The sequence below is a fragment of the Protopterus annectens genome, chromosome 5.part0 (assembly GCF_019279795.1).
Source record: "Protopterus annectens isolate FY-2018-M chromosome 5.part0, PAN1.0, whole genome shotgun sequence".
Classification (NCBI taxonomy): domain Eukaryota; kingdom Metazoa; phylum Chordata; order Ceratodontiformes; family Protopteridae; genus Protopterus; species Protopterus annectens.
The window spans coordinates 445,694,330-445,714,563 of record NC_056735.1 but is presented as its reverse complement, the minus strand read 5'-3'; the positions used below and the strand labels follow the sequence as shown (position 1 = coordinate 445,714,563).

Here is a 20,234-nt window from a genome sequence, read left to right as displayed (position 1 = left end):
CTCTAAGGTCAAAGAGAAGATTATAAAAGGGAAGTTTGTAGATATCTTTGATCTAGTAGATAATGAGGGTATAAAGTGCATTTTGGGCATTGATAATATGTCCAACAAGGAATTGATAGCAGCCTTAGTGGCCATTGGGAAGAAGGCACCAGCCAGTACACCTGTGTAGAAATGGGATACTTGTTCTCTGGGTATTTATGGATGTAATCATTGAGAAGGATCCCACACAAGCACTCCCTTTATTAGCTTACTTTGTGACTCTAAGGGAAACTCACCATGTGAAAGGGGGTTTGGGGTGGTTGAATTATGATCAGCACTTCAGGAAACTGAAAGCCCTCAATAGTTCCCTCAAGGGAGAGTCAAAGCACCCTGACATATGGGTCAGTACCATGATGGACAAGGAGGTGCCTATGGGCCTACTAATACAAAAGATACAAGGTTTTGCTAGGCATTCACTCAGGGAAAATGTCTCTGGCCCACTTGCAGATTTAATCACTTGTGTTCAAGATGTGGTTAGGGCCATCCCATTTCCAGATGTTGAGGCTTGTTGCCTAAGGACAGGTGGAATTGTTCTATGTTTCAGAGAGATGGAGAGACTGGTAAGGGGCACAAGACGTTCTTTCATGCCAAGCCACCTTTTTGTGGCTATGGGGGTTGGGCTTTGGGAGGGGACCTGAATGTGCCATATCTGGCTTATTCCCCAATTTGTCTAGACAATTTAACCTATTTGCTGTCAAATTACATAGATCAAAAGGCAGCAGCCACCCTTATTACAGGTTTTTCCATAGGCTTTCCAATCCACTCAACACTCCCGTTAGATTACAAGTTAGTTTATAATTTGTCATCCATCAAAGGACACAAACATATTTCTGCCAGGTTAATAGAGAAAGAGTGACAAGCTGGCAGGATAATTGGCCCTATTTTCACCCCCCCCCATGTTTTTTTTATTTAAAATTTCCCTGTTGGCCTGGTTCCCCAAAAACAAGAGGGTGAGTTCAGATTGATTCATATCTTATCTCACCCAGCATGAAGTTCAGTCAATGATTTTATTGACACCAAACTAATCAAGGTGCACTACTTTTATTTGGTTCAGGCAGCTGAGGTCATCACAGGCCATATGGATCCATGAATCTGTAAGATGGAGATCCAATCTGCTTTCTGTCTTCTCCCAGGAAGACAAGAGGATTGGCCTTATTTAGGTTTTCATTTGAATGAGAAGATATTTTTCAACACTGCAATGCAATGGGGTGTGCTGTGGCTTGTACGGTGTTTGAAATATTCAGCACAGCTTTACACTGGTGTTGGCAAAAATGCCAAAAAAAGTCTGCCAGTCAGCAGTACATGACCTAGATGACTTTTTGATAATGGGGATGGTCAGGATTGCGCTTTGGAAGGGATAGCCACTTTTCAGCAGCATCGCAGTGAGTTGGACGTACCTTTGGCTGATTACAAGTCAGAGGGGCCAAGCCAAGTTTTGACTTTCTTAGGCTTAGAAGTAGACACCACTGATAACTCCTTCAAGCTTCCTTCACCCAAACTCCAAAAAGTCTGGCAGTTAGTTTGGAAACTTTTGTGTTCCAGCAAAGTACAAGTAGGAGACATCATGCAATTACATGGCTTGTTGAATTTTGCCTTTAGGGTGGTTTCTCCAGGCAGAACAATCCTACAGTCCATGTCTGAATTGTTGGAAGATAACACACCCAAGCACCACCTGGTTAGGTTGACTAGATGGGGTAAAGAGGACCTTTGGTTATGATTTACTTTCTTCAAACAGTATAATGGATTTATGGCAGCCCCCTTGACCACAGCTACGAACCTTAAGCTTTTTACTGATGTTGCTGGGGGGGCTAGTATGGGGGCTTAGTTTATGGGTAGCTGGTTTGTTGAAAGGTGGCTGGAAAGTTGGTCCATGGAGTAAAGGGAGGACATCATCTGTCTAGACATTTTTCCCATTTGAGTGACAGTGTTACTATGGAAGGATAGATTACTTGACAAGGATAATTTTTCACTCACATAATATCAAAGTGGTTCATGTTCTCAAAAAACATTCCTCCAGGTTCAGGTGGGTCCACTCAATCATCTGGCATTTAGTTTTGCTGAGTTTACAGATTAATTTGTCATTTTTGTATGTTATGTTCATGTCCCTGGTCATGTAATCCTGTAGCTGACAGTCTTTCCTAGTTTCAGTTTGCCAGGTTTGTCTCTTGGCCAAGCCATACGAATCCAAAGAGAACCCCTGTTCTTCTGGGAGTGTGGCTAATTGTAGAAGACAGTCATTATAGGTTTTGGCAAACTCTTGGGCCAGCAACACTGGGAAAACATACTTGTCATCTCTTTCAAGACATTCTACAGGTCTTTGATCACTGGTCCCAGGCCATGGGGAGTAAAGTTGTTGCTGCAATTTTTAGTGGTTAGTTCCATAGCAGGCAATTCAACTAAAACTCTCAGAGTACACCTGTAGCTTTAGGAAGGTTGGAAGATTTTTGGGGCCTTCAGCCGGTGTCAGGACATTGGGTTATGGGGAGGATATTTAAAAGCCAAGAGAACCTGGGGGGACCTTTTCAGGATCCCCGACAACTGTTTCCCCTTGTTAGTCAAGGTCTTTACAGGACCATTGTTGAATTTCACTTGTTTTTCTCTATAACTGCTTTCTTCACCTATTGTATGTGGGTGTTTTCTGGCCCAATGAATTTCTCCTTTTCCTTTGTTGAGAGGATCTTGTCACCCATTGGGAGTTTGCCATGATTTGGCTGAACAAATACAAGAATGATCAAATTGGTAAAGGTCAGCAGTTGTACCTAGACAAGAGGAGCTAGTCACTTGCCCTGTGCACTAAGTTGTTTACTATTTAATATTACTCCCTTAGAGAAGAGGTCGGGCTTGGTTTTCATGCATGCCTCTGGCAGGCCTTTTTACCTATCAGAGATTAAAACATTTCTTAGGCAGGTCTTGTCAGAAGCAGGAATTCACCCACAAGGTTACTCCTCCCTTTCCTTTCAGATATGCTGTATCTCAGACTTGACCATGGAAGGCTATCTGTGAAGATCATTCAAAGAATGAGGAAGTGGCTCTCCGAATCCTTTTTGTCATACATCAGGCATTATTTTTTTATTTCTGTTGCATGGAAGGAGGTAATTTGGCTCTTGGGACATTCTTTTATTCAGAAAGCATCCTTCTGGGCCTTGGCCTGCCCAGCTGGTCACGCACATTCTCTTTACAGCAACCGGTAGACAGTTAAATCTTTTGGTTTCCCAGGTCTTTGATGGTTTCAATTTTGAGAAATATGGCTTAAGTTTACAATGAAAGAATCCTTTACTAGTGCTGTAATAATGATCTGGGTCAAGCCATTAAGAAGATATTGTTGGCTAGAATCTTATCTGATATGGAACACTTGTGGCAGCTATATCCGAAAGTCACTTTCTTTTGGTCTACCATCATTCCTCCATTCTACTGTAAAGATACTAGAAGGCACAGTGTCATTGAGAGAGCAAGGTTTTTTATCAACCACAGAGTCAAGCAGGCTGCTAGCCAAATTGGATTTCAGCTGATTGAGCACAGTGATATTGACAGATTGGAGCCTGATTTCTATGATTTGGACAATGTTCATTTAAATAACATGGGTTTTGATTTGTTTAATTTGGATATGGTTGTTGCTGTTCAGACATGTTTTCAGAGTTAACTTGTTTTCTTTCATAACCCTGAATGTATTTGCTAGGCCAGTGATTTGGGGGGAAAGGCATAGCATGCTGGGTTGGCGGCAGCCTTACAGCTTCATCCTTCCTTGTGATCCTCCCTGTTCTTCTTCTTGTTCAGCAGCCTTGGGTACCCACAAGTTGGACCCAGATTTGACTGGTTGCCACATCAAGGTGATTGTGGTTTTAAGTATGAGTTAAACAGGTTTACCACCAGGTCTGAGATAGCCAGGAATACATACCTGGTTTGCTTTGAGGTGGCAGCTGGAACAGGCAGGTCTACTCCAACTGGCTTGAGGTGATGGTTTGATGTCATTTGTTTATATGTTGTATATGAATTGCTTGTGGCATCACTGTTGGATGGCCTTGACTGTTATGTAATAAAAGGTCGCAAAGTCAATCTGGTGTGTTTTATGACTCGGCTCAGTGGACAATGAATGTTGTTACAAATACTTTTGTCTTACCACACTTGTACATCTAAATCTAACTCTAACTGTAACAGGAATGGCAGCAAATAATAAATGACACAGTCTTAACCTCTAATTTACCTTTGCCTCTAACCCCAATCTCACTCTCTCAAACAAACATACATCATCTGCATTCTATCACATGCCATTTCACTGAAAGCAATATTAAGCAAAATGACATTTCATCATGTTTGACATTTGAGTGACCTGTTTTGACCAAAGCAACTTAGCCACACTTCCTATGACCTTCAAACATAAATAGCTTGATCCCACATTAAATGAATGAATAAAGTCTGGAAGAGTGGCAAAGCAAGAGGCATAGGTTATAGCCAAAGAGAACAAATTATGAGTAATGCATGGAAACTACTTTGGCACAAAGTGCTGCAATTATGTAACACTGTTCCATGAAAGCTGTAGGGCAAACAGTATGGAAACCAAATAAAACCAACCAGAATCAAGTAGTTGACCATTTAATGGATAAGGAAAAAATTAAATTCGTTAAAATCCACTAAGCACTTTCACCCACTCACTTTCCTGGGCATCATCAGATTTTAACAAATTTTATTTTTGCTTTATTCAATAAACGGTCAACTACTTGATTCTGGTCGGTTTTATTTGTTTTACTAGTTTTATTAAGTGTTTGGTTCAAACAGTATGGAAACATTCACTATGAAATGGGATATGCATAATACTATAGCTGAGATGAATATCATAAGATAAACAATTTTGTTTTTAAATTATTAAGTTGTAGTCCTGAAGGACTGGAAAGAAAGACAGGAATGACCATGATTTATATGCTAATTTTAAAATGTTACTTTTTCTAATGTAGCAGTTGTGTGCATTTTATTTATCTTTCCTATGTGCAGTCTCCCTGTTGTTGAAAACTCACATAACCCTTGTTGTGGGAAATTGCCATTTCACAATCTTCATTTGAGTTACAGAGAAACAAGCTATGTTTTTTTTTTTTCCGAATTATAAATACTGAAAAGTATGACCCAAAAATCCATAAATAATATTTCTTTTTTTTTGCAAGGAAGCCAGCTGTTTTGCAGTCTCTACATTAAAAATATCAAGACAATGATCACACTACAATGGAGAAAAGTTAAAAAAATAACACTCAAACTGCATTGCTGACTCACAGAAGCTAAGTAATTGTGCTTAAATTATTGGATATTTAAAAAAATATCCATGAAGAAAAACACTGAGGAGAACAGGCAGCAATAAAGAACAAGAATACTGCAAACAATGATGTCTAAACATTAAACATCAAGGGTTTGTGCAACCAAATATTTCTCTGTTCCTCTCCATCCCCTCGCTGTCTACCTCCTGCTGCAGTCAGTCAACTAAGCAGTCAACAATTAAAAAATGATAATGTTCTTACCCACATGCTTTTCAAACTATCATACAGTAGAATTGTGAAATATAGCATGTCAGTGGACTATAGTAGAATTCACTGTCTCATGACAGTAGTGAAGTGATATCTGATAATTTAATTAAAAAAAAAAAAGATACTTAAATAGCTCTGACTGGAGGTGCCAGTAACAAACAAAAACGTTCAAGTAGAAACTGCATACAAAAAAAGCTACAGTAAAAGTTAGAAATGCAAAAAATATTTTAAAATAATTTCATTAAATTATTGTAGAACATTCTCTCTATTTCCAACCGTATTTAAAATACATTGATAGACAATAACACTAATACTCACATTTGGACACATGTTGGAACAAGAAAAGTTAAAATGGGTAACCATTTGAAATGTTGGGACCCACTAGAATGAGTCCCAATATATGGGAACTGAATGGCTCAAGGATCAGACTTACAAATACTAAGTCCAACATGCTATTTCTCGGAATATTCCCTTTTTTCTGAGGTATGGCAATTTCAGAGTTGGTATATATATATATATATATATATATATATATATATATATATATATATATATATATATATATATATATATATATATATATATATATATATATGTATATATATATATATATATATGTGTGTGTGTGTAAGTTCAGGGGATTTTTTTTTTTTTTGCTTTTTGGCACTTGGCATTTCGAGTACTGGCATTTCAATATGGAGCTAAACTAAGGTTGTGCTAAGTTTATCAGTATCAGATTATGTCAGCAACAGACGTTTGCTATCTAGAATTCCAAATGGCAGTTTAAAGACAATTAATTCCTTTTGATAGGAAAATAATAAATGTTATCTGCTGCATAATATAATTCTGATAATTTCAAAGGTAAATACTAGGCTATCAGTCTGCAGACTACTATAAGCCTAAGAAATAGGTTAGAATTAAACCCTGAATTTTGTATCTGTGAAGGAAAGACCTTAACCATTATGCCATCTCCTCTCTCTAAAATGAATATGATGCTAACTGCCAGAAGTGCCATTTTAAGTCTAGCCAATAACCTAAGGTCAGAATCATACCTTGTACTTTGTGTCTGTAACGTGAAGACCTTAACTGTTATGGCAAAACCACAGTGTAGCCGACTATCTGCCTTGTGTCTGAAATGTAGACACCTTAGCCATTATGCCAACCCACATACCCCAGTAAATAGTCTGTCAACAAGCTGTTGCATATCTAGCCTATAATCAGAGAAAAACCAAAGGTGACATTCAAACCTGTCCCTTGTGTCTGAAAATTGACTATCATAACCATTCAGTCAACCATGTCTAAAACATAAATTCTGTTTTAATAGGTAAGTACTAGGCTGGTGTAAACCTAGTCAGTTTCCCTTTTAAGGTGGAAATCAAACCCTGCATCTTGTCTTGGTGAGGTAAACAAATATAACTATTATGGCCAAACCAATTTCTGCTTACTAGTAAAGCATTAGAATATGCTCATTTATGTTAAAAAGTAGATGTAACCTGTGATGATCTGACTGCCAGCTATCACCTCAGAATACTTGAAAGTACACTTTAATAAAAAAGTGGATGATATCTACTGCCAATCATTAGCGGACCGGAGTTCCGCTGTGGCGATCCCTAACTGGGAAAAGCTGAAAGACATACTACTACTACATCACAGATTGCTATCTAAATAAATAAAAAGCCAAGCTATCAGATAAATATAGATTTTTTTTACTATGCATTGCTACCTAAATAAAGTAACAAGCTGACAAATAAATAATCATTTTCTTTGAATGCATAACGTCTCAGAAGACTCATTAATCAGAATGTATGTATGGCTAAGTGTCTGAGTGTGAATAAGCTGGGTTGTGTTACAAACTAACATTACTGATTGTTTTTTTTTCCCACCCTGTTTTACTCTGACCAGAATGGTCCACTTCTGTCGGTGTCAATGTTTTTGTTCTTTTTCACGAGTCATCAACATGAATGTTGAATGAACTTTGTACAATGTAAAGCCTACCAAAGTTACATGCTTTGATCTATGGTTAGAAAGCTCTGAACAGTCATATTAAATTACTTTCAAATCAAGACATTTAACTAATCAGATTCACTTGCATAAAATGCAGCAACATTAATAAGTTATTTGAATATTCATTTTACCTCACATCACTTTCATGAACTCGTTTTTCATCCAAATCCTCGATGAACTTCTCTCCTTTCATCCAATAGATAATAGGACTGACATCTCCATTATATCCAAAAAAAGCCCGGCATGTCAGATTAGCAAAATTGCCTAGTGGAGAATAAACAGAGAATATTTTATATAGAAAGTGTGAAGTAATTTTTGTTAAGTAATATTTGAACAGTGATTATAACATTTCATAACACATAATGCCATGATTCATTTTTAAGATGCTGTTTTCTCCTTCAATGTATGCATTCCTTCTATACTTTTAGACTCATAATGGGGAGGGTCGATTGTCTTTACAATCTTTGCTATCCAATATGAACACAATGTAAAACATATTTATTTTTGACTTGTTCCTCAAAAATCATTGATGATTACATTCAGTCAGTAATGCCCTATATTAGAGTGTCATTTTTCCATTGTGCCAAACTTCATTGTGATGCTAATCCTGTTACTGAATTAAAGTTTTAAGAGACTCCACGTAATATTTCAGAAATATCTCCGGTATTGTCTAATGGTCTTCCAGGCTTTGTCAGAAAACTTCAGCATGGCTGTTTAGATGTATGGCACCTGCCCAGTAGACATACCCCAACCTTTACAACTGTCCCTGATTTTGCCCCTGTTCTGTTCATCATAGATTCTTACAGTCAGTTATCCCAATCATTAAGAGTTTCATATTTCTTATTGTTTAAAAAACTGATACAGATCCAAGATTTCTTCTGTTAGTGTAGAGGGTTAAAGCACAGCATGGTGAATGACCTACTTTTTGTTCCATAGGTGGACAGTTTGAAGCTTTGTCCCCATTTTAATGAAATTTTATTTAATGCATTGCAGTAATTTTTAAAGTATACCTCTGGTATTTAGTGGTAATGCAGTGGACAAAGAGCTGTTTTCTTGTGCCTAGGGTATGAGGTTCAACCACCTTTTTCCTAATCATCAACTATTTTTTAAGAGACTTAAGGGATAACATTGAAAGAACATCACTGGTGTGTAGTGGCAGCACAGAGAACTAGAAATCTGCAGTCTTAAACTGAATTCTGGACTGAGTTACAGGGTTCAAATCATTTCTCTGTTTGACTAACTCTTTAATAGACTTGGGTATTAAAGTCATATCCCTGGCGTTTAGTGATATCCCCACCCGTACATCTTTTATGCTGCAAGACTCTTGTATTAAATTTGTGAGTTACGGTAGAGCATGCCTATCAACTGTCCCTGATTTTTAAGAATGACCCTGATTTTGATTCAAATTTTAGGTCTGTCTATCTTAATCCTAAAATGGGTGACTTTTGGAGAAAAGGTGGTAAATTGCACTTAAATAATGACAATAATTAGAGTTATATACTTATTTTACTTAAGAAATTGTATATAAATTCACATTCTATTATTCTGTCAATTTATCAGGTTAATAATAATAATATTTTAAAAGTATCCCTGATCATTTCTGGATTTGTCCTTGATTCTGAGATTATTCCCTGATTCATTGAAAGTAATGCTGCAGAATAAAATTTAAAGATTATTCATGGTACCTTTGCAATAAACTTGATATTTACTTCTGATGCAATTTCATCCTCAGAAATAAATGAGTAAAAATGAACTGCTGACTGAGTTAGTTAACTTGTCTAGCTGATCTAATTTACACAGTCTATCAGCTTCATAATACCTTACTGCAGGTATTTCCTGGGCGGACCAAATGACTGATTAGCAGATGCCACTCCCCAGAATGCCTCATTATCGTAAAACTCAGCTGAGGAGACAGCACACTGCTGTCATTCTACAAACCACATAGGATCCCTGTGGCGCACCTGTTTCTGAATCAGAAAGGGTCACTACCAGTGGTAGCAGCCTGAGTTAGCGCTTACTATTGGTGCTGGCGCTTTCTCTGTCTAGTTCAGAATTACTTGAATTGTAGAATTTTGAAATTCTGGAAACAGGTGTAGGTATATCTTACTCACCAGTCATATGGGCAAACGTTAAATTAAAGAGACAGTTGTCACTAATGAAGGAAATTTGTAGTACTAAAAACAGAACATATTTCTTTCCGTTTATGATATCCACTAGTATACTATATATTTCTGATACTTGTAATAATCCCTCTGTTCACTGATAAGCTCTTATAAAACCGTTCATGACACACCATGTACAGCAGCCTGCAATTATCTGCCATTCATATATTTCAATCACTCTGACAGGGAGAAAGACATGGAATTGAGGGAATGGTATTATTATTATTGTTATTATTATTATTATAAAAAAATAACAGGCAATTGTAAATGAAATATTCATGATTTTGTAACAAATTCCCAGCAACCTGCCCAGCCCTTAACAACTTACTACAACCCTACTCTCCCAATAGAATGTTACACTCTAGGGAAAAATCAGTAATTACTATAACCAAATCATCTAAAACTGCAGGTGACCCTCTATATTCCAAATAGAGCAGCTGAAGTCTAGTATCATGTACCACAACCACTGAAATCCACTCAGAATGCAAAGTAATTTAAAATACCAGTAAAACTTCAGCTATCAAATCAATGGATCTACATTTGTACATGTCCAGGGTAAATACCACTGTTATCTTTAGCTTTACCTATCATCAAACCCTTTCACTTCACTTATAATCATTTGCTCCACAGCCAGTCTTCACCAATACCTGAATAGTTTTACAAACATCTCCCAGCTATATACATTGGTTTTGACACTGCTTACCCCCTCACCTCTATACTTCAGATAAAAACCATATATATATATATATATATATATATATATATATATATATATATATATATTTGTCTCTTAATCTGCTTTACTCCCCCCCCCACTTAACTGCAATATTAAGATTTTCTTCTCTTACTAGTTCCGTCCATCACCTCCATTTCTTTGAATTTCTAACCAAAAATCACATGATCTATTAGCTGTCGGGAAAACCCTTCAAATGCTTGGTGTTCAACACCTGGATAAGCACCTTTTATACTGTGATAGTTGTCTCTTTTATCATGTGAATGTAATCTAATTAGCAAATGTATATTACTTAATGTATGTATCTGTCCAGACACATACACCAACTGGAACACCCATTGAGATACCTCACTAAAAGGATACAAGGTCTAAACAACATGTCTTACATGCACCAACTCAAAGTCCTGTCATTATACTCAGTATCTATGCTAAGAGGTGACCTGTGTCTGGCATACAAGGCATCCTCCAACCCAGTACCGATAGACTTGCTGCACATCAGAAATCCATATGGTAACAGAAATACTAAGTCAGGGGATCAAAACCTCTTCTACAACATCAACATAACAGTTTGGAGGGACAGCTATATCTCACGGATGATACCACTGCTCTTGAACAGACGCCCCATTCACATAAAAACAATGTTCACCCCTGTTCATATTTAACAGCAACTTGGATCTATGAAAGGGAAACAGAAAATTTACCACAGAACTGCCCCCTATACTACTAATGAACAGAGATACTCCTAAATGCTTTATGCATGGGTCCCCTCAAAGTATCTATGGTATGATTCCAGTTATTCTCATTAGGGGTAATATATAATTATCAACTATGGGAAGGGTAAGGCCAAACACTAACCAAACTAGATAGGTTAACTTGAGCAAAAGTAAAGCTGGCTTGCCTATGAACCTATGAAAAAATCTACCCTACTGAAGCAGATGTAGTTATCATATGAAAGTGTTAGTGTCTAACTGTCTTGCATTATGCTCCAACATGCAGCTACTAAATACCCTTTATCTGTTGCTCAAAGTCTTTTAATGCTTCATATTATCACAAATCAAAAGGAACATTGCAGGTCTTAGCATACTATAATAAGTCCCTGTAAAACAGTGTTAATCATCATCCTTACGCATTCATAAGTAACTTACAGAACCATGTTTTTCATGTCCTACCTACTTGGAATATAGACACGGTCATGCGTCCTGTAATATTAAAATAACTGAAACCTGTTATTTTTAGCACACAAAGAAATTGGTAAGTTCATAAATGAATAAATACAGGTCATTGTTTGTCTTTCTTGTCCTTCTTGCTAAATAAACTAGAATAAAAGACTATGCTGATTGTACTTATCTTCTACAGCCATAAAAGCTACCAATTTAAACGTAAGAACACTGCTTAAACGTACTTCTGTTAAAGCTAAATTAGGAAAGTATGCAAAGATTTTGGTATAGATCAATCAGAATATCAGTGCTATTCAGTTTTATAGGCTTAATGTTTTAATGCCCGACTCTTATTCTATGTAACTAGGGGAATGAACAATATAAAACAGTGTTACACAAGATATAAAATGTATCAGTTCTATCTAAAGCAGTATTACATAAGATATAAAACGTATCATTTCAGGTCATACAGTAGTTGCACAATAAAGCAATAACTATCAACTAATAAAAAAGGGATCATCATATCTGGATGAGGGCTAAACTGATATTTTCATCATGAACTTAAAACTTTCCTTGCCAAGGTTCTTCATACTACGTCTTTTCATCTGATTTCCTACTATGCAGTTTCAACATGCAGTGTCAAAAAAGGGACTGTCCCCTAGAGTTCACATAAGCTGATCCTTACGACCTTCCATTGTCATTTTTCTTACTTCCTTATTGCTGATCATAGGTCTAAATATTAAGGCAAAACATTCAGAAGCACATCAATAAATGCCGACTCTTCATTGATGACTCACTACGATTTCTCCTTCTTTTTTTCCTTCGATCGTCTTGGATGAACTGAGGAATTTTAACACTGTTTTAGACCTCTTCATCTTCTAGTCAGGGACACATTAAAGTATTTCAAAAGAAAACATGACTGCAAAAACTTCATATCGTTTTCAGAAGTTATGCTGATGTTCTGTATTGTCCCTTAGCTAAATGTAACTCTAAAGCTGTCATTCATTGACCTATAAGATACATAACAGAATAAATGGATTGACAAGGAACCTATAATGGTACTAATTATTTTATTTAGCACATTACAGTATACATAATGTTTGTCTTGCATTAATGAATTTATAATAAAAAGCATGGAGCAAGGCTTTGTATAATGTCATGCCTAGGGCATATATGAAATGAAACCACTCTTAGTTCCTCCATAAATGAGACTAGAAGTAAGATGGTGTGTGCTAATTAATGACTTTTACAGATGCAGTTCATGACAGGAGTGTCATATAGTCATTTGTTGTTTCCGAGCATGTGACATGACTATCAACAGACAGTACATTCGGCTAAATAGGCAGATATTAATGCTATACTGATGTTCTGCTGTAAAGATATACTACTGTGCTGTTTTGCATAGAAATACATGCTCCTTTAAGATCTTCTTTGCATAGCACACTAGAAAGATTCACAGACTTTTGTTTATGCATCTCTTATGCATGTTTGTCTGCCTGCAGTAAATTAAAACAGCATATTTCTACCATTAATTGCAGTTCTGAATACAAAGATAATAAGGAGCATGCTGTTGGAACACAGGAAGTGGCAACTACTATCACCAAACTATGCATTACTCTCACTCAACTCACATCTAGGTACATTGACAAGATGAACAACAAAAGCTGTTAGCACAGTATGCATGCCCAAAGTTGCCAACATGCACAAATCACTTGCATTTGCGTTATGAATTTCTCTAAATTACAGTAACCCTAGCATACAAGGTGTGATGACAGTGCCCTGGCTCAGCAATCAAGGAGCCTCAATCCTCACCACTATCACCAGGGAGGTTGTCTCCTAGAAGAGGAAAGGATAACTAATACACACAGTAAATTACAATTTCCCTTAAATGCACACAGAGATCACAGTCAGTCTGGGGCTGGTTGCTCCCTTGCTCACCAGGTCCCCAATAAGACTCCCCACTGGCACAGCTATAGGGTCCAGGTCTTAGCCTAGCTGGGCAAGCTAAAACCTCCAGTACCTTATCTGTCCAACCAGTGCTCCATGTCCCTGCCCAAGTAGCTGACACAACACACACACACTTTGAGATAAGTATTTATACTACTTCACAGACACTCCTGGGAAAGGCTGACACAGATTCTCCAGCTGTGCCCCTTTACCCAGACTATACGGTAGTAATTACTGCCACCACCCAACTAATAATATTAGCTACTAAAAGGCCCTTAAAAGGGTGTCCAGTTATTACTGTGCAATATTATTATCCAATGGTAGTATGACTAACAGTCAAGGCTTACTTTAGAGTGGCCTATTACAATAACCTCTATAAATATGCAATGTACTCTAGAGCTTATCTCTACACAAATCAGCCACAGGTAGAAGGTTTTAAAAATATTTAATATTAAATAATTAAAACAGAAGACAAAACTACTACACCACAGAGATATCAAAGAGTTCAGAGATCACACAGAAACTTAAAATAATACAGTATGACAGGTCTGATTTCAAAGAAAAATACCTAATTAATCTTTACTGGCTTTAACTATTCCTACAAGAAATCACAGTGCTAAAACTTACAAATTAGCACAAGGAAGAGTGCTGTTAATTTGGATATCAAGATCAAAATGCTCCCAGTCTCTCTTGAGAAATAGTATTTAAATATTACTAACAAACATGTTTCTAAGGCCCTTCCCAAATTACATAATTTATGACACTTAAGTTTCACCAGTATTCATATTGCATCATATTAACATCTGGTCTGAGTTCTCAGGCCACAAACTGCATTATTTAGCAATCTAACACCTACTCAGAAACTTACAACAATACAAGGCATATGACATATACATTCTAGCAGAAACTAGAGCAATAAAGCACCTTCCACATGTAAATTCTGGTCATAAACTTAAGCCTTAAAACAATGGGCAAGAAAACGTCATCCAGACACACTAGAATCAACTTGTAAAACATTAAAGAGATTCATAAGCTCTTTTCAACTTTACAAGACACATTTGAAATACTTGGCTTGGTTTTCCTTACTGCAGATGGCAATGTTGCAACAATCTTGAAGTTCACATTTTACAGTGTTTTCTTACATTTAAAAACAAAAGCCTGTACTTTACATTTATTTATACAGTTGATAGAATTATGTATCAAATTCTATTTGACTAGGCTGGCAGCCTTTGCCCATCTCTCCCCAGTCATCACATCTCTTCCCCCCCGGGAACTCAAGCAAGCTTTTCAAGTGCCCCTTGAGAAACATTGCTTGAAAGTGTCAGGTCTATCTGGGTGTACCTCACCCCATTCCCTGTCTTGAGAGCCCATCTGCACTGACATTGCTCCTCCCACTGCGGTGCTGCACTGACATATCATATGTTTGCAACCCCAGATTCCATCTCATCTTAGCTACCATGTTAGAGGGTTGTGATCTGTCATCACAGTGAATTTTCTTCCATACAGATAAGGCTGAAGTTTTTGTAGTGACCACACTATGGCTAGACATTCCTTTTCTACCACTGCATAGCATTCCTCTCTGGGTTGGAGCCTATGACTGAGGTAAATCACTGGGTGCTCTTCTCCCTCTGAAGAAATCTGGCTAAGTACAGCCCCCACCCCATAGCTTGAAGCATCCACCTGCACAACAAAGTCTTTGCTGTGGTCTGGACTGCCAAACAGAAAGGGTCCTCCCAAAGCTTCCTTAAGCTTCTGAAATGCCTGCTCACATGCTGGGGTCCACACTACCTTAAATGGCCTGTTCTTCCTTGTCAGGTCTGTGAGGGGAACAGCTATGGTACTATAATTGGGAACAAACTTTCTGTAGTACCCTGCTGTCCCTAAGAATGCCCTCACCTGCTTTTTGGTAACAGGTGCAGGCCATGCCTGAATAGCTTCCACTTTGGCAGGTTCTGGCTTTATCTTACCACTCCCCACTCTATGTCCTAGGTAGGAGACCTCTGCCATACCCATCTGACATTTGCTTGGCTTAATGGTCAACTCTGCCCTCTGTAGTCTGCCCAGCACCTCCCTGACATGCTGAAGGTGCTCTTGCCAGGAATGGCTGTAGATAGCAATATCATCCCTGTAAGCAAGGGCAAACCCTCCTGCTCCTGCTAAGATATGATCTATCAGCCTCTGGAAAGTCACTGGGGCATTCTTCATCCCAAAGGGCATCTTTGTGAACTCATACAAGCCAAAAGCAGTCACAAAGGCTGACGTCTCTCTATCACTGGGAGTCAAGGGCACCTGCCAGTAGCCCTTGGTAAGATCAATGGTTGTAAGATACTTAGCCCCACCCAGCTGCTCTAGGGCCTCATCTGTCCTGTTCATGGTGTAAGAATCTGCCTTTGTGTGACTATATAATTTCCTGTAATCTACACAGAAACTGATGCTGCCATCCTTCTTTGGCACCAGTACCACTGGTGAGGCCCAGGGACTGTTGGACTCTTAAATCACCCCTAGTTCCAACATCTCCTGTACCTCTTCCCTCAGAGTCTGTTTGAATCTCTCAGGCACCCTATAAGGGGCCTGCCTGATAAGCCTTTGGGGTCCTGTATCCACCTGGTGCTGCACAGGTGGGTGCTCCCTGGTTTCCCGGTGAACATGCCCCAAAACTCCTGCAACACTGCCCAGACTTCTCTAACCTGGGTAGGAAATAGCTGATGGGACATTGCTACCCCTTCCACCGAGGTGTCAGCCCGAGCCTCACTGAGGAGATCAGTCTCCATATCTCCCTCAGACTCCTCCTGCAATCCACTGCAAATGCTCAAAACAAGGGCCTCCCTATCATGGTAAGGTTTCATCATGTTAACATGGTACAATTTGTGCCCCTGCCATCTGCCTAGCACTTCCACCATGTAGTTACCATCACTTACCTTTCTTACCACCTTGTAGGGTCCCTCCCAAGCTGCTTGCAACTTGTTGTGTCTGACAGGAATTAGAACTATCACCTGCTGCCCTACAGCATACTCTCTAGCTCGAGCATTTCTGTCATACCACACCTTTTTCTGTTGTTGGGCTTCTGCCAGGTTCTCCTGGGCCAGGCCCATGAGTTCCCTGAGCCTTGTCCTGAGGTTCAGGACATATGCCACAACAGTCTCCTTGTATGACTTACACTCCTCTTCCCACTCATCTCAAATTAAATCTAGAGGACCACTCACCCTTTGCCCATACAGCAACTCAAAGGGTGAAAAACCTGTGGATTCCTGGGGACCCTCTCTGTAAGCAAACAGTAGATGGGGCAAATATTTGCCCCACTCCCTCTTAAACTGATCTGCAAATGCCCGTAGCATGGACTTAATTGTAGAGTTTAACCTCTCAACAAGACCATTAGTCTGGGGATGGTAGGGGGTGGTCTTCATGTGCTTCACCCCACAGGACTTCCACAGACAAGCCAGCAGGTCTGACATAAAATTGGCACCTCTGTCAGACAGTATTTTCTTTGGGAAACCTACCCTGCTGAAAATCTCTAGCAAAGCATTTGCCACCTTCTCTGCCTCAATGGAGGACATAGCCACTGCCTCAGGGTATTGTGTAGCATAATCTATAATCACTAGGCTATACTTTTTCCCTGTGGAACTTCGGGTACTCAGAGGACCCACAATATCCATAGCTATCTTCTGAAATGGCTCCTCAATCACAGACAAATGCATCAAAGGAGCTCTCACCTTGTCTCCTGCCTTGCCTACCTTTTGGCACTGCTCACAGGTCCTGCAGTACCCTGTTACATCTCTGGAAATTCTAGACCAATAAAAGTTTTGTATAGTATGCCTCTTTGTACATTTTATGCCCATATGACCCGCAAAGGGAATATCATGGGCAATAGCTAGAAGCACCAGACGGTGAGCTCTAGGCACTACTAACTGGTGTACTCTCTCACCTTCTATGCTTCTCTCAGGGTCCACTTTCTGTACAGTAATCCTTTGTTTCAGGATACAGATTCCCCCTTCCCTTGAGAATCAGGTGCCTCCCTAGCTACCTGCCTCCGGCCTTGCAATGTAGGGTCTGACAGCTGGGCCTGTCTCAAGTCTCTCCTTGTAACCCTTCCCAGCTCCCCTTCCACAGGAAGTCTGGCCTCCTCTGAGACCGATGCCTCACTGTCAGCCTGGGTACTACTACTCACCTCTACCTTTGTAGTTACCCTTTCCAAGGGAACATCATTACCCACAAGTAGCTGTGGCTCACATTCAGTCTCACTGCTACAGCCTAGCTCACTCCCTGAAATAATCACCTCAGCAGTCCTGGCTGCAAGTATGCAGTCTGTCTGGGTCTCCCCCAGGCTACCAGATCCACATGCTTTTCTCCTAGCCTCACTGCATGTAACTGTGTAAAGTCATAGTACTGCCTCATCCAAATCCTTCCCTCTCAGGACATCTGCAGGATGGTAGTTCCATACCCCTGATGTCTCAAGACAACACACTGTTGGAATTTACCACTTACTGGCTCCCTCACCTTTGGATCCCCACCTTGCCTCCGTGGACGCCTGTATGCCATATGGCCCCACTGGTTGCATTCAAAACATTTCACCCTAGGTCCTGGATGTGTACCTGGACTAGTGGCTTCCCCTGCTACTGGTGGATTCTGTTGGGGCAGTCTGTGCTGCCCACCATGGGTTTCTTTAGACCCATGAGCAGTACTAGGGGTCCCTTTCCTGTGCAGGGCTGCCCTGCTTGCTAGGTATAGGTCTCCCTTCTTCCCCAACTCCTCTGAAGTAGCACACTGTTTATCAGCTAACCAGATCCTCATGTCGTTTGGCAAAGTGCTAAGGGCTTGTTCCCTTACCAAAAAGTCTGCCAGCCCTTCAGAAGTGGTGACCTGACATCCACTCACCCAGCTATGAAAATAAGTGCTCAGTTCAACAACATACTCACATACATTTTCATCTGCCTTGCGTCTATGCTCACAAAAATTTTTCCTATACATTTCAGGTGTTAGCTTAAAGCATTTTAATAAATGTCTTTTTACAGCAGAATAATCAAAACAGTCAGTGTCATGCATTTCTGCTAAAGAAGTTACAGCTTTACCATGGAGTAACTGGTCAACTTCATACTGTTTACATACCCTTCTCAAACATATGAATGAAGCTATCAAAATTATCCCCCTCTTTAAACTGTGGAAGAAATTTACTGACGTTTTGTGGTTCTGGGGTCCGGTTATTCCCTTCCCCATTACCTCCATGACTCTGGCGAAGAGTCAGCATTTACCTCTCATGCCTCCTCTGCTGTTCATTTTCCTCAGCTTGTAGACTTCTCATTTTATCGGCTGCTTCTTGTTCTATACTTCTGGCATCCAACACAAATCTCTTTAGCTCCAGCTGGATTTTTAAGTCCACTGCAGAAAGGTTGAGCTGTCCATTCTCTGAGGATATTGTATCTCCACTGTCAGTCTGATTGTCCTCCAGGCTGCTGTTTTCTGATGCAGCTGTAACCAAGACTACATTCAGGTCTGCTTTAGCCAGGTTTCCATGCACCAGTCCCCTAGCCTGGCATATCTCCACCAGCTGGCTCCTTGTCAGCTTTCCATACTCTTCTGCTGACATGCTGCCTGCTCACCATGACTAACACTAAGCTAACAAAAGAAGTAAAACAATTGTGATCTGAACTCTGAGTACACACTGCATGGCAGTTTTAGAGTAGAAAATGCTTTTAGAGATCACTGTACATAAGTTACAGGAATTCGCTCTACCCACACCACTACAAGTCAATTAGTATGTTAAGTAGATCCCACTATTGCCAAACACTTGTGATGACTGTGCCCTGGCCCAGCAGTCAAGGAGCCTCAGTCCTCACCACTAACACCATGGAGGTCATCTCCTAGAAGAGAAAAGGATAACTAACACACAAAGTAAAGTACAATTTCCCTTATGTTTACACAGAGATCACAGTCTGTCTGGGGATGGTTGCTCCCTTGCTCACCAGATCCCCAATAAGACTCCCCACTGACACAGCTATAGGGTCCAGGTCTTAGCCTAGCTGGGCAAGCTAAAACCTCCAGTACCCTCTCTGTCCAACCAGTGCTTCCTGTCCCTGCCCAAGTAGCTGACACAACACACACTCACTTTGAGATAAGTATTTATACTACTTCACAGACACTCCTGGGAAAGGCTGAAACAGATTCTCCAGCTGTACCCCTTTACCCAGACTATATGGTAGTAATTACTGCCACCACCCAGCTAATAATATCAGCTACTAAAAGGCCCTTAAAAGTGTGTCCAATTATTACTGCGCAATATTATTATCCAATGGTAGTATGGCTAACAGTCAAGGCTTACTTTAGAGTTGCCTATGACAATAACTAAGGCCAATTTTGAGAGAAAAATTGCCATGGATTCAAAGGACAATCATAAGGCCTTTTTCAGCTATGTTAGGAACCTGGGTGGAAACTCCCAGATATGCTCAGAATTAGTCCAAAATGATACAAAAATCACTGAACCCACAGACATTGCCAACATACTGGCAGACAGGTTCAGTGCAAACTTCACCCCCCTCTCCCCCCCTAAAGGAGAGATAACTATCCCAGCCGAGTGTAGCCTCCCGGACATCTCAAATGCGCAGGTGGAAGCTGCTCTCTCTAAAGCTAAAAACACAGCATCAATGGGACCAGATGGTGTCCCCGGCTGTGTGCTACACGAGCTAAATGAGGA

General features: G+C 39.7%; 1 protein-coding gene across 1 annotated transcript in view; it reads right to left on the bottom strand.

Annotated features, from left to right (window-relative positions):
* Positions 1-20,234, bottom strand: part of IL1RAPL1 (interleukin 1 receptor accessory protein like 1) — a 4,037,132-nt gene that overhangs the window by 263,290 nt on the left and 3,753,608 nt on the right. Inside the window, exon 7 of the mRNA XM_044072379.1 lies at positions 7,682-7,814. Within this exon, the coding sequence (XP_043928314.1) occupies positions 7,682-7,814 (133 nt within the window). The remainder of the gene's footprint in view (positions 1-7,681; positions 7,815-20,234) is intronic.